General features: G+C 38.8%; 1 protein-coding gene across 8 annotated transcripts in view; it reads left to right on the top strand.

Annotated features, from left to right (window-relative positions):
- Zdhhc21 (zinc finger, DHHC domain containing 21) overlaps positions 1 to 14,147 on the top strand; it is a 61,160-nt gene that overhangs the window by 34,214 nt on the left and 12,799 nt on the right. For 7 of the 8 annotated variants that reach the window (NR_149737.1, XM_011250094.3, NM_026647.4 and 4 more), the window contains one exon: positions 5,238 to 5,354. Coding sequence is in view for 7 of the 8 variants with exons in the window: in XM_011250094.3 (XP_011248396.1) it covers positions 5,238 to 5,354 (117 nt within the window). In the remaining variant the exon portion in view is untranslated. Of the gene's footprint in view, positions 1 to 5,237; positions 5,356 to 14,147 lie in introns of those variants that run through there. The other variant, XM_011250097.3, reaches the window with a different exon arrangement.

The following is a 14,147-nucleotide window of genomic DNA, read 5'->3' as shown; positions in this document are numbered from 1 at the left end:
GAATTGGTCCAGCTTTTCTAGAGATTCCATTGCCAAAATATAGTAAGGCAAACGTGATAATTTTTATGAAGTATTCACTGTCTGCCTGGAAATCAGGTACTGGTCACATTTGCTCTATAATAACAGGTTGTATGCACATATATACAAAATGTAAGGTTTGATTCTGGGCCCTCAGTGATAGTCACTAGAGAGGTGTAATAGTGAGTTTTCCTTTAGATAATAATTTGCATTAAGATGTAGTGATAAAATAGTTTATGTTCCTTCAGAGGATGTAGGAAGAAAATAAATTTATAAATTACCCACCTATATTTTGAAATTAATAAACAAAGGCTTAAATATGTAAATAAATCTTACAGCTATAAGGATTTTCAGACTAAAACAAAATGTATTGTACTATAAAATGAATTTTCATATCAGCATTAATCTCTGCATTATGAAGTTATTAGTTTTTTTGAAAACTCAAATCTTTATGTTAGGTATGTCAGATGGATATGATCCAATTTATTTCATTTCTTGGAAAACCAGACAAGCCAAATCCCTCAGTGATAGGCTGGCTCTCCATGGGGATGGGGATGTCAGTTTTAAATAATTCTGTTTCTATTTTAAACTCTACAATATAGAGTCTATATAAGAATATGTAATATATAGTCTAAATTTTATGATTACGATTTTCTTTTTTATGTTGTCATGTACAGTATATCTGTAGAAGAGTGCACAAATATTAAAGTATACATATACAGGCCAGTGAACTATCCAGGGCTATATGGGCAGAATTTGAAAGACAATTTTTTTAAGTATGGTTAATATATACTGTGTGACTTTTGCTATAAATATTCATAACATCTCACTTAAAATAATGTATTTTTTCTTTTGATGGACAAATACATTATTCCCAGTAATACTCCCATTAGGCAGCCTTTCTTGATTCCCTTTCCTTTCGGTGCCTATGGCTTACTTGGTTGTGTTGCTAGAAATACTGCTGTCCATGTTTGTGAACTTCCTAATGGAATTCTCCAATGCAGTTGAATCTGTTTAAACACGTACCAGTAGATGATGCAGGTTGAAGCTGCTAATAGTTTCTCAAGCTGCATTAAGTGTCTGGCTTTGGCTCTGTGGTCCAGGTGAGCAGAGATATACTTGGGATTGCTTCTCTAGTCTGCTGCCTCATCCTTACAATTAGACTATCTATCCTCTGTGGAGTGCAAACTTCCTGATAGTTGTAGAATTTATCTTGTTACATGGTAAAGTGATACTTTTGGTTTTTCCCCTCTATCATTGCCCTCAGGGATGATTTTGGGTATTTTCTCTTCTTCCCTCTACCAAGTGAGTTTAAATTTTGAGAAATAAAGTTTTGTCAGGTAGGATTGGTTTGTATGGTGTCTGAAGCAGTTGTTACAGCCATGATTTCTTCCTCTGTATCCCTCCTTAGTGGCATTGCTCTGCTGAACATGGGTGCAGTAGAGCAGACAGTCCTGCCATGCTCTTTCATATAAGAGTATTTGCTGTTCTATAGGTTTGACCTTTTTTTTTCTGTGAAAATTAACAGTATGTATACACACATGAGAATGGTGCAGTCTGCCAGCTGAGCAATTCTCTTCCACTCTGGTGACTCTTGTTTTTAGGATTATATTAGTTATGCAGAACAGTGTGAATGTATACTTTAATGTGTTTTGAATTTTCTGATCTACAAAGCTTTTAAAAAACTGGGAAACCTTGATAGTCCTCTTATAGACAGTGAATAACAACATCTTTCCGGAAGCAAATGTTCTCCAGGCCACCCAGTGAGTGGCTGTCAGGTGTGAACAGGATGATCACTTCAGCCTTCCTGGTTCATTTCTATACAGTCTCTTGGATATATGACCTATGAAGGAACATTGAGGAGAAACTTACAGTCAAATGAGCCTGGACAAAGATGGCTGACTTACTGACTGCTAAGCATGGTGTTAGCTAGTTGATCCAAGGCAAAATCAAGCTTAGTTTATCCTAGGAGAACAAGGTAGATTTCCCATTAGAAAGTTAGCCTGCTAAGTTTATCACATTAATAGGTCAGATAAATGTATATCTCAGTATATGGACAAAGATAAAATTTAGAATTGCCATATTATCAGAGAAGAAGTAGATAACTTCCTTGGTCAGAAGAAAGTTTTCCAAAACCTGGGAAAACAAGTTGCACAGTACTGCCTCGTATGCTGATGAAATGCTGACTTTCTGCCCTGTGATGGAGGGGCAGAGCTGGGGCCTCTAAGATGGAGAGAAGGAGGTAGAGACTCAGTGATGGAGGGTTAGACCTGGAGGTTCAGTTTGGAGGAGATGAGTTGGAGGATCAGTAATTGAGGGTTAGACCTGGAAGCTAGCCTAGTTTGCTAGGGCTAGTGTAACAAAATACCACAGACTGTAACTTAGAAGAAATTTGTCCCTCTAAATTATGATGGCTGCAAGTTCAAGGTTATGGTGCCAGCAGATCTGACTTTACCTTGTTTATTTGGGTTATAAGCACCCACCATCCCAATGTGCCCTTAGTGGTATTTCCTCCATGTAGAAGAGTCCTGGACTTTTTTCTATGCCCACACATCCTTCCATTTAAGGGCACCAGTGATTTGAAGGAGTGTCCACTTTGGTGCCTTAACTTTAATTTAGTCACAGCATTGAAACTTCCACTTTCAAATACAGTCAAATTCTGAGGAATTGGGGGTTGGGGATATCTTCACATGGATAGTAAAGATTCTGAGTCTAAATGGGTTCTTGATGTAGCTGCATTTCATAAGATAGCTTAGGACTTCAAAAGTGCTTTATTTAAAAGAAAAAAGACAGAACTAAAGTACAGATTTAAATTCAATTTGAGTAATGCATGTGTGAACTTGGAATCCAGTTGTTTTCTGAAAATATAAAAATGATAAGTAATTTTATGTTAATTTCTGTACTATTTCAAGTAATTCAAATATATAACCAAATGCACAATGTAACTTTAAACATAAATATTTTAGTCTTGTCACCATCCATTTTTTAAAAATATCTTTTCCTAAGAAGGAGGCAAGATAGATTTTGTTTGGTTAGAAGTAGTCATTGTAGCATAGTAACCTCTGCTGTAACAGCATGCACATGCCTTAAGTCACCTACCACATAAAACCATGTGCTAAAACCCCAGAGGCTTGTGGGGAAGGAAGGCACAGCATCCCAGACCTTCTTGTCAGTTACATTCAGAAAGGGGGAGCCTGACAGAAACAGCAGCATCATTTCTTCTTACCAGATGGTCGGGAAGTGCACACACCCCACTGACTCGGAGCAACGTGGCTGCAAGTGTGCACTAAGGTTGGCTTGTGAAAGTGAGTGCAGAGCCTTGGTGGTGGGTGAGGCTCATGTGATGCCCTCTAGGAGATGTTTGGGGAGTGACCTGTCTTGTGTGTTCCCCATGGCTTGATTCAGTAAGATGTACTTTAAAACTTGGCTCATCTGGGCTTCCTTACAGATGCGATGGACAAGGAACAGTGTTCTTGTAATGCTCAAGTTGCTGCTTCATGTGTGATGTGCATTGCATGTCAGTTTTATTTTTATGAGTATTTAGAATTAGACCTTTTAAAAGTGAAATGTTGGTTGACAGCATAGTATTTGTTAGAGAACAATTCAAGTGGCTTGAGGAGTTTTATGTTTTCCAGGCTAATGAGTATCAAAGGTATAGAGCCAGCTGTTAATTTCTTGAGTCTAAAACTTTGTCAGCATGCGCCACAGAAAGGCATCAGTCCTTTGTTTCAAACGTGTCCTCTTTGGGGCTTACCTAATTTTTTTTTTTCATTCTACCTACCTACCTGTCTGTCTGTCTATGTATCTATCTGTCTGTCTGTTCATCTATTATTCAGAAAATTAACTCCAAGCTGTTTAGCTTGGCCTTGGCTTTCTGGTCCTCCTGCCTTCCCCTTCCAAGCTCTGGGATGCTTGCTTGCACTCTTCACTCCTGGCCCTACTTTTGGGATTGCCACAACACTCATAATCCTTAACCTCTGTCAGGAAGCATACAGTGGTTGCATTTGGGGCATTCAGCCATTGCATCTAACACTGGCTGGTTTACTTCCAAGTTGAACAGCAATTCACTCCTGAGGTAATACTAGTTGTCTGACTCTCTCCCTTGGTATTTTCAATAACCATGATGCCAAATGGATTGTTCTTTGTTTTCTTGTCCTTAGGGTATAGTTCATGTTCAGATTACTCACTTCTATCCCCTGGAAATGACCAGAAAATGACCTTTGCCTTATCATAGTTCCCATTTCCTATCATGTTCCTTTCCATCTCAGCAGCACTGTATGCCTGCATCTCCATAGGACTGCATGGGACGTGAGGGAGTGTAGAGAGCACATCATTTTTGTTTGTCATGTGTGTGTATAGCACAGGGATAACTGAATGGGAGAACACATGGGGTGGGCTGGAGAAGGCTGTTACCTCCTATTACGGAGGTTCCCCTCGATGGGGCTAAATTAGATAATTAGTAGGTGATTTAGTATTGTAAAGCATGCCTCTACATTCCAAATTTTTAGCAATGTAATAACAAACTTTCCTTTTGTGGACCAAACACCCTATAATGTTTCTATTTTTTTTTCTTCCACAAATTGTGTGTGTGTGTGTGTGTGTGTGTGTGTGTGTGTGTGTGTGTGTGTGTGTGTGTTAGAAAGGTAACTTGTGCCGGGCAGCGGTGGCACACACCTTTAATCCCAGCACTTGGGAGGCAGAAGCAGGCAGATTTCTGAGTTCAAGGCCAGCCTAGTCTACAGAGTGAGTTCCAGGACAGCCAAGGCTACACAGAGAAACCAATATATATATTGGTTTTCTGAGATAGGGGTTCTTTGTGTAGCCTTGTGTGTGTGTATATATATATATATATATATATATATATATATATATATATATGTGTGTGTGTGTGTGTGTGTGTGTGTGTGTGTGTGTGTGTGTGTATGTATGTATGTATGTATGTGTGTGTGTGTATATATATATAAAATGGAAGGTAACTCGTAACTCTCAGACTGAGAGAGATTATCATTTCAAGATACAACAGTAGTAAAATCCTATAGTTTTCAACTTTCTGTTATAAGTTCTAAAGTTATTTTTAAATTTTTCAAATATTTATGTGTTGATGACATGGAACAAAAGGAGGAAACAGTAAGGGGAATACTTATGTGCCATGTATTGGCTCTGATTTCAGTAGTCAGCAATACTGCAAGTCATTTAAAAGCCTGTCTTCTTCTTTGCAGGATCTCTTTGTTGTTCGCCATGAGCTGGCTATCATGAGACTAGCTGCCTTCATGGGCATCACTATGTTAGTTGGAATAACTGGACTCTTCTATACACAACTGATTGGCATCATCACAGTAAGGAGATTTTTAATGTAAAAACTGACAAGTATGAACAGATGGTGTAATTGTGGACTTAATTCTAAAATGTTACAGGAAATTTACAAATTAATGGAAAAAAATTACCCACAATTATTATGTGTTAAATGTACATAAAAATTTGCATCCCTCATTTTAAAATGTGCAGAGTATTTTTATATAGTAGACCTTGTGCTTATGGGCTTCATGATTACATATGTTTTTTCTGTTAATTAGTATCTAGTGTGGAATCATTTTTTTTCTAATCTTATTTCCTTTTATACCATAACAATCACTTTGATTTCTTTATTACAAATAATACTTTGAACATCGTTTTTTTCTTTAAATTATTTAAGATCTATTTCTGAAGATAGACTTGCTAAGACAAGACTACTTTTAGTAGTAATTAAATCATTTCTTGAATGTCCTAATGGATTTATCAATGTGCAAACTAACTTAGTAAGTGATTATCACTGTTTAGTATGCCTGAAAGACTGTCAGTTCCTCCTTCTATATTTGATATGGGAGGAAAGTCTTGACATAACACCAATCAATTTTGACATTTCTCTACATCAGATACAGTCATTTTTCTTACCGTTTAATTGGAACAGTTACATCAAACACTTGAGAGTATCAGGTACTACTGTCTTCGTGCATGCATTTATTGCATATGTTTTTTAGGTCAGTTGAGGGTATAGGTGCAATGAGAGATAAGACTGACATACTGGGTGCTGGAGAGATGGCTCAGTGGTTAAGAGCACTGACTGCTCTTCCAGAGATCCTGAGTTCAATTCCCAGCAGCCACATGGTGGCTCACAACCATCTGTAATTGCCCTCTTTTGCTGTGTCAGAAGACAGTGACAGTGTACTCACATACATAAAATAAATAAATTTTTTTAAAGACTGACATACTAGAGTATCAATAATTTTTACAATTACCGTAGTTGAATCCTTTTATCACAACAAAAGAGATTTGAAAAACTGAGAAAAATTGTAAAGATTGAAAAAAGAGTCTTGGTAGAGAGAATGTAGGTCAGTCAAGTGGCCTTTCTTATATATTATTGGAAGGAGTAGAACTTGACTTAACCTTATTGGAAGGTGAATTACCAATGCCTATCAAAATTTAAAATGTACAATCCTTTTGACCAACCTTGTCAAAATAACCTTGTAGGAGTTATGTATTTGAATGCATGTGAACATGCTCAAAGGGGCTGCAACATTGTAGTATGCTTAGCATCTATGTTGTGTATGAACATTTAAGTACTTATTAGCATATAATGAATCAAGTAAAGAAAGAAAACCTCAAAGCCTATCATTAAACAACAGTATTCAAGCATTATGGTACTGGCCTAAGGATGGACATGTATGTATAGGAACTAGAATTGAAAACTATATAGTCCTGTGCTACCTATAGAGAATTAGTTTCAGAATGCCTTGTGTGTACTAAAATCTGCAGTAGCTGCTAAAACCCCTATTGGGATGGAATAGTATTTGCATACACATTTATAGTATATGTCCCTATATAGTTTAAGTCATTTCTACATCATTTATAATGCCTAATACAATATCAATAATATGTAAATAGTCATTATACCATGTTGTTTATGGGATGATGTATAGAAAAGTCTGAGCATGTTCAGTGTGAGCGCAAGTTTCTTCCTAGTATTCATAGCCCGTGATCAGTTAAATCCTCAGATACAGAACCCAGGAAAACAGAGGGCCAGTAGATTTTCAATAAAAATGCCAAGACTATTCATTGTGGAAAAGAGCAGTCTTCTACAAATGGTTCTGGGGCAGATAGATATTCAAAGTAAGATTGTCTCTCTGCTTCATGACATATCCAAAAAGTTACCTGAGAAGGGAGTATAGTGCTGAAGTGGACGGCCTAGAGCAGCTCTCAGAAGAAAACATAATTGACAATGTTGGTATCTTAGACAGAGCACCCAAAGTAAAAACTACCAGAGAAAAATGAGTTGGACTTCATCAAAATGACTTTTATCTTTAAGGGGTTCTATTTAAGGCAATGTGAGGAGACCTTAGAACTCAGTTGGTCTTCACACACTGTTGTGTGTGTGACATAGTGCAGTGTTGCAGAGTTCTTTAATAACAGTGAACACAGAGTTCCTTCTAGACTTACCAGTTCCTTTCCTACATCCAGCCCCAAAGAAGGGCCTGGATGCACACAGCAGCTATGTCTTAGGGGCCCCAGACTGGATGCAGTCCAGCCCTTGTCTGTCCATTATGTGAATGCACGGATGTTTAAGTTGCCTGTGAGAATATGAAAAGGAGGAAGTGCTGATACGTGGTGCTGTGCATAGAACCTTGAAGACAAGCTAACTTGAAGACCACACACTTCAGCAAGGCAGTTTGTATGGGATATGCAGAGTAGGTACTTAGAAGAAGAAAATGGTGTTCTGGTTACGTAGGGCTGCTGGACGGCTAAGGATGACAGTTCAGGGGTACAGAGTGTCTTTCTGTGATAACAAACATGTTCTCGAAGTGAAATTACTGGGTCACAATGGAGCCATTTCTCCCACGGTTGGACCTTTTATCCAGTGAGGCACTGTCCTCCAACAATGTATGAGAATTTCAGTAGCTCCCCATCTTTGTCATCATCTCTTGACAACTCTTGTTAATTGTCATTCTATCAGAAATGTACTTTTTTCTATTTGCATTTCTCTGTTGTTGAACACTTCTTTATATGCATATTGGGGCTTCATGGGGCTTTGTGAAGTGTCCATTTTAATATTTTTTATTTTTATTTTTTTTAACCATTGGGTGTAAAGTATTTCTAATACCTCCTGGTAGTACTGATAGTAAGTGACATGGTAATGAGTGTGACTGTTTCCTGAGGTCATGCTCTTAACTGTTGCACTCGTTCATGAATAGTTAATAAGAACGAACTATTAACGCCCAAGTCTTGTCAGAATCTACAAGTTATGCACATTGTTTAATTTCCAGCTTTGAATTTGTCAGAATTCCTACTGGGTATTTAAATCCCTCAAGCAGAATTTCTCAGATTCCCCTGTTGTTACTGTAAATGGTTAGGAGTGGACATTGGGAGCATTCGGCTAAACATTCACATCACTACTGAGGGCTGGCAGAGGCTTGTGGCTGAGCAACAAACACTTTCCTTCCACAGCAAGCCCATTAGCTTCTGAGATTGTGCTGTGAATGGCAACTATTTGACGCTTTTTAAAAGGTCTCTACTGTAAAGTTTGAGCATTCTGAGTTGGACATAATAAGTAAGTTATTTGTTATTTGCTTGGTCCTAACCCAGCACTCTCACAATACAACATGCTAATAATTATTTTCAGATTATATGTTTCTTTTTTTAATATTGAATAGCAGTTTGTTGTACTAAACAGGGAAATTGGGCTCTGATATGTTATTTCTAAACTGAGTAGAAATCACACAGAATAGTACATCCGTATGAGACACTCAGCAAAGATGCAAGCATTGAGAGGGAGGAATATACTTTGTCAGTCTGATCTTTAGCCACTGTTCTTGCCCTCAAATACAGATGCTCTTAAGGGAAATGGCTCTGTATTGAGTTGAGGAGATAGCTCATTTGGTAGTACGAATGTAAGGACCTGCGTTTGGATTCTCAGAACCCACAAATGAAAGCCAGGTGTGGCAGGACACATCTGTAACCCCGTGCTGGAGGAGGGAAGCTTTCGCTCTTCAGTGGCCAGCGGGTGGCTGAGTCCGTGACCCTCACGTCATAAAATGAAAGTGACTAAAGAAGGCACCTGCTATCCATCTCTGGCCTCCCCCATGAACGTGCACACATGTGCACACACCCACACAGGCACCACACAGATAAAGCAATTAGAGTAAATTTTAATAACATTTCATTGGATTGCTGTAGTGACTGTCAAGCACTGACCTTTTTGGATTTAGTGAATAATGGTTTCAGAATTTACTCCTGTCCTTGCTGATGCAGAATTCATTTTGAGGCTTAATAGTTGTCTTAAGTCTAAGGAACTATTAGCATCTCTACAAAATAACATCTAAAATATTGACAATATAGACTATGCATACCTTCTTCATAAATACATGTTCTGTTCCATCTTTTATCAAACTAAGCTTGCCTATAGGCTTCATCATATATGAATGCATGGGTCTCTATCCCGTGAGCTAGAAGGTGAGTTTTTAAGATAGCATCAGAGCCATGGAGGGGTCATAGTGGACCAATCCACTCCATGGAAATGCTCTTCCTCTCCCTACCCTTGTCCCCTCATCTCCTTGGGAAGAAAGGATATCATCTCCTTATGGAGAACTAGAGTTTCCTAGCTTGAATGTAGGTCCACTAACAAGTGAGCAGACTAAATGCCAGTTCATGTGCTTAGCCCTAGGATCAGAGAAGCAGGGCTCTCATTTTTAGTAATTATTTCCCCATTGTTTCCTTTAACCTGGAATGAATAAACTCTATTAAAGGGCCACAAACAATATGCATCAGGTATTTCTAATAAATTGACTAAAGCAAAATTTTAAGGGTTTACTTTCTTTTCAGATTTGGTTTAAATTAGGATTTAAATGTATGGGTCGTGTTGCTCTAACTGAATGAATACTGGAAGCCATGTTTGCAAAGCAGTTGGCTTTGATGCAGTCTTTATTCAGGAAACAAGTTATCTTAGCAGCCCTTGCTGAGGAGCCCTTTTTCGCTCTTGGATGTGAATGAAGTAGACAGTGATGTTGTTATTAATGTAATTGACATCAGAATTAGGGAGCAGTAGTCCCAGGCAGCAAGAGGAAAGTTCCTGCTGGTGTTAACAGTGCAGGGGAGCCAGACTGGTCCGGTTTCCAGTGACAGGAGATGTAATCAAGAAGCCTAACAGCTGCTCCGCTCCCTGGGGAGGTCCTGACAGGGAGCTGTTATCTGCTATGACACTCTTCTGACAGTTTGTCTACATTTTGTATACAAGCATTTCTGTTTGCTGGGCGCAGCAGTTTGTGTGCTGGTGTGAGCTTCTGATGTCTTCTTTGGAGCTTAGTGCATTGCTCATTGTGAAGTTAGGGAATAAGTGTGTTGCCTTTGGTCTCACAGATGCCATTGGATTCTACTTGAATATGAATGATAATTCTTGAGAGATCTCGGGGGTCCAGATTATTTGAGACTGCTGGTCCTCCTACAGGGTCGCCCTCCTCCTCAGCTTCTTTCAACTTTCTCTAATTCAACAACAGGGGTCAGCTGCTTCTGTCCATTGGTTGGGTGCAAATAACTGCATCTGACTCTTTCAGCTGCTTGTTGGGTTTTTCTGAGGGTGGTCACGATAGGTCCCTTTTTATGAGCACTCCATAGCCTCAGTAATAGTGTCAGGCCTTGGGTCCTCCCCTTTACCTGGATCTCACTTTGGGCCTGTCTCTGGACCGTATTTTTCTCAGGCTCCTCTCCATTTCCATCCCTATAATTCTTTCAGACAAACAATTATGGGTCAGAGGTGTGACTGTGGGATAGCAACCCATCCCTCATTTGATGTCCTGTTTTCCTGCTGGATGTGGGCTCTATAAGTTCCCTCTCCCTACTGTCAGGCATTTCATCAAAGGTCCCTCCCTAGGAGTCCTGGGAGTCTCTCACCTCTCAGGTCTCTGGTGAGTTGGGGGGGGGTCTCCTCAACCTCCTATTTCCTGAGGTTGCCTGTTTCCATTCTTTCTGATGATCCTTAGGGCTTCAGTCCTCTTCCCTCAGCTAATACTAGATCAGGTTCCTCTCCAACCCCCACTGCCCCCCCCCCACTCCATCCACATTCTCTCCCAAGTCTGTCCCTCCCTCCCTCCCTCCCTCCCTCCCTCCCTCCCTCCCTCCCTCCCCAGTTGTGATTGCTTTCTTCTCTCTCCCAAGAGGGACTGAGGCATCCTCACTTGGGCACTTCAGCTTGTTGAGCCTTTTGAATTCTGTATGGGTTCGTCCATCCTTCCTTCCTTCCTTCCTTCCTCTCTCTCTCTCTCTCTCTCTCTCTCTCTCTCTTTCTTTCTTTCGGATAATATCCACTTATTAGTGAGTGCATACAATGCATATCCTTTTGGGTCTGAGTTACCTCACTCAGGATGATATTTTCTAGTTCCATCCATTTGCCTGCAAAAGTCAGGATGTCCTCGTTCTTAATAGCTGAGTAATTGTGTAAATGAACCACATTTTCTGTATCCATTCTTCTGTCGTGGGACATCTAGGTTGTTTCCAGCTTCTGGCTATCACAAATAAGGCTGCTATGAACATAGTGGAACAGGTGCCCCTGTGACATGATGGGGTATATTTTGGGTATATCCAAACAGGTAGCATACACCAGCTGATATGAGGCCCCTAACACACATATACAGTAGAGGAGTTCCAGGTCTGTGTTCATTCAGAGATGATGCACCAAACCCTCAAGAGACTGGAGGCCCCATGGAGTTTAGAGGTCAGGTGGGGTGGGGTGGGGAGGAGGTGTGGGATGTGGAGCAGTCAGAGGGTGGATGGGGAAGGGTGGTGAATGGAATATGGAATGTAAAAAATGAATTACAAATAAAATTAAATTAAAAAAGAAAGATAATTTTTAAAACCATTGCATAGAAAATATTTCTCCTTATACCTACTGGCCCATATTTGATTTATGGTCAAGACTTGTGTACGTATAGAAAGAATCATTCGTGCATGAGTGACTGTGGTGGTTTAACTAAGATTGGCCCCTCTCGGCACAAATACTTGAATACTTACTCTCCAGGAAGTGGAACTCTGTGACAGGATTAGAAGGGTTAGGAAGTGTGCCTTGGAGGAGGTGTGCCACTAGGGGTGCGCTTTGAGCTTCTGGATCAGGATGTAGGGTCTCAGTTCCTTCTCCAGTGCCACGAGTGCTTGTGTGCTTTTAGGCTCCCTGCCATGCTCCTCTGCAGTGGAAGCAAGCCCCAACTCAATGCTGTTTTTCACGATCCTTGCTCACAGGATCTCTCCACAGCAATAGAATAGTTACTAAGATAGTGATATAATTTTAACTGGGGTTAATCTTATGCAGTGAAAAATATCTTATATTCAAAATCAGATTAAAGGAGATTAGCTATTAAATAAGATTTTATTAATCAATTAATGGATTTTTTGCTTTATAAATATATATACAGAAGTGTAGGCCTAAATTTGTCAATCTTTATAATTGAGCTTAGCAAGATATCAGTGAATCAGTGAGGTGAGTTAGTACAGTCTCTATTTAGCTCGTGTTTACACACTTGGCTTGCAGTCAGCATTACACACATGCAGGTCATTGTAGCTCACTGCCTTTAAAAGGAGATCTCTGGCAGTTTGGCTTTCCTTCCTAAGTTATATATATTTAAATAAAATAAATGTATTTCTAGTACAGTATTTCCAATTGTAAAATTATATGACATATCTCCTCACTGCCTTCTTTAAAATGCTAAAATAAATAAATAAATAAACCCAGGTACCTAAATTTATTATGTTTCTTAGATGCTTTTCATGCTCATGAATATATTTGTTTGTCTGTAGATATAATAAAGAATCTTATAGAGACTATATTTTTCCTTTTTGTAGTAACAAAAATTATGTGTGGAATTGAATGACTTATATACATATATTTCTGAGCAGAAGTGTTTCTCTACTTTGTTTCTCTTTGCTCAGTATAATAGAACACCCAAAATACTCAAATGAATAAGAAAGCTGTAAATAATGTAAATGTGTTTTGACAATGCTGGTAAGATAGTTAAGGCATAGACGTCTCAAAGGGTCACCAGTGAACATAGAGACTCCTTATGTTGCTGTGTGGCTAAGCATGTTGGGTGTTACTGTTACTTGGCGTTTCCCCAGAAATTGCTCTTCCTATCTCGTGATCTGAACACATGTGGATGTTTAACCTGACTTTAAAGCACCGTAAGGTTAGAAGAAGCATGGATCATATATTTATTCACTTGAGGTCTTTGCTAAGTGTCTGTCTCTCACGTTCTATTTGTTCATGATCTCCCAAAACCTAGTCCAAAGGCACATTGAGTTCCCTAACTCCATGTCTTCTGTTGATAACCAGAAACCTCATCAAAAGTCTAATTTGATGTTAAAATGCAAAATAGTTGGGTTTGGGTCCTGACTCTAAGCATAGATTTTTTTTTAATTTTCAGCTGTTTTGGTGAGGTTACTTAATAAAATATTTTTTGCATAGTCACTCTCCGTGGCCTGCATGTGTACCTGTGTAATTTCTTTGCTGACCATCATCTTTCTTTTTATAAAGACCTTGCCATGTAGCTTGTAGTTACTCTACATAAATAGATTAGTGAATGAACACTAGTTTATATAATTTGGAGTTTTACTTTATGACTAGATTTTAAGGTTCTTGTGATTGTAGGATTGCATATATCTTCTTTGTCATTTTGGTTTTTATTATAAACTTTTGTTTAAACATAATTTTAGTAACTGATATAGTTGAGATATTTTTTTCTTCTAAGCATCAGGAAGTGCTTAATAAAAACAATAAAAATAAGAAATTTTAGTCATTAAAGATTTAATACACACTGATTAGTTTAATCTCACAAAGACTTAGAAGGTAAGCATTTCTACTTGGAAATTGAGGTGTGAAGTTTTAATTTCTTACCTATTTTGAATAGCCAGATGGTGGTTTGATGAAGAGAAGCAGAGAAGTTATTTTGGAAGGAGATTTTCAGTGACTACAAATGTAAAATTCTCTGCATCTCTAGCACTGCCCCGTGCTTGATGAAGTGTTTATGTGAACTTCAAATTTCAAATCAAAGATCCAGCTGGTCCTCTGTTTGTGATGGCCACTAAGGAACTGCCAGTTTCCAACGAGGAAACTGAAG

This window comes from Mus musculus, chromosome 4, assembly GCF_000001635.26.
Source record: "Mus musculus strain C57BL/6J chromosome 4, GRCm38.p6 C57BL/6J".
Classification (NCBI taxonomy): domain Eukaryota; kingdom Metazoa; phylum Chordata; class Mammalia; order Rodentia; family Muridae; genus Mus; species Mus musculus.
Note: the sequence above shows the minus strand (reverse complement) of the source record. Positions and strands in the feature narration are given on the sequence as shown.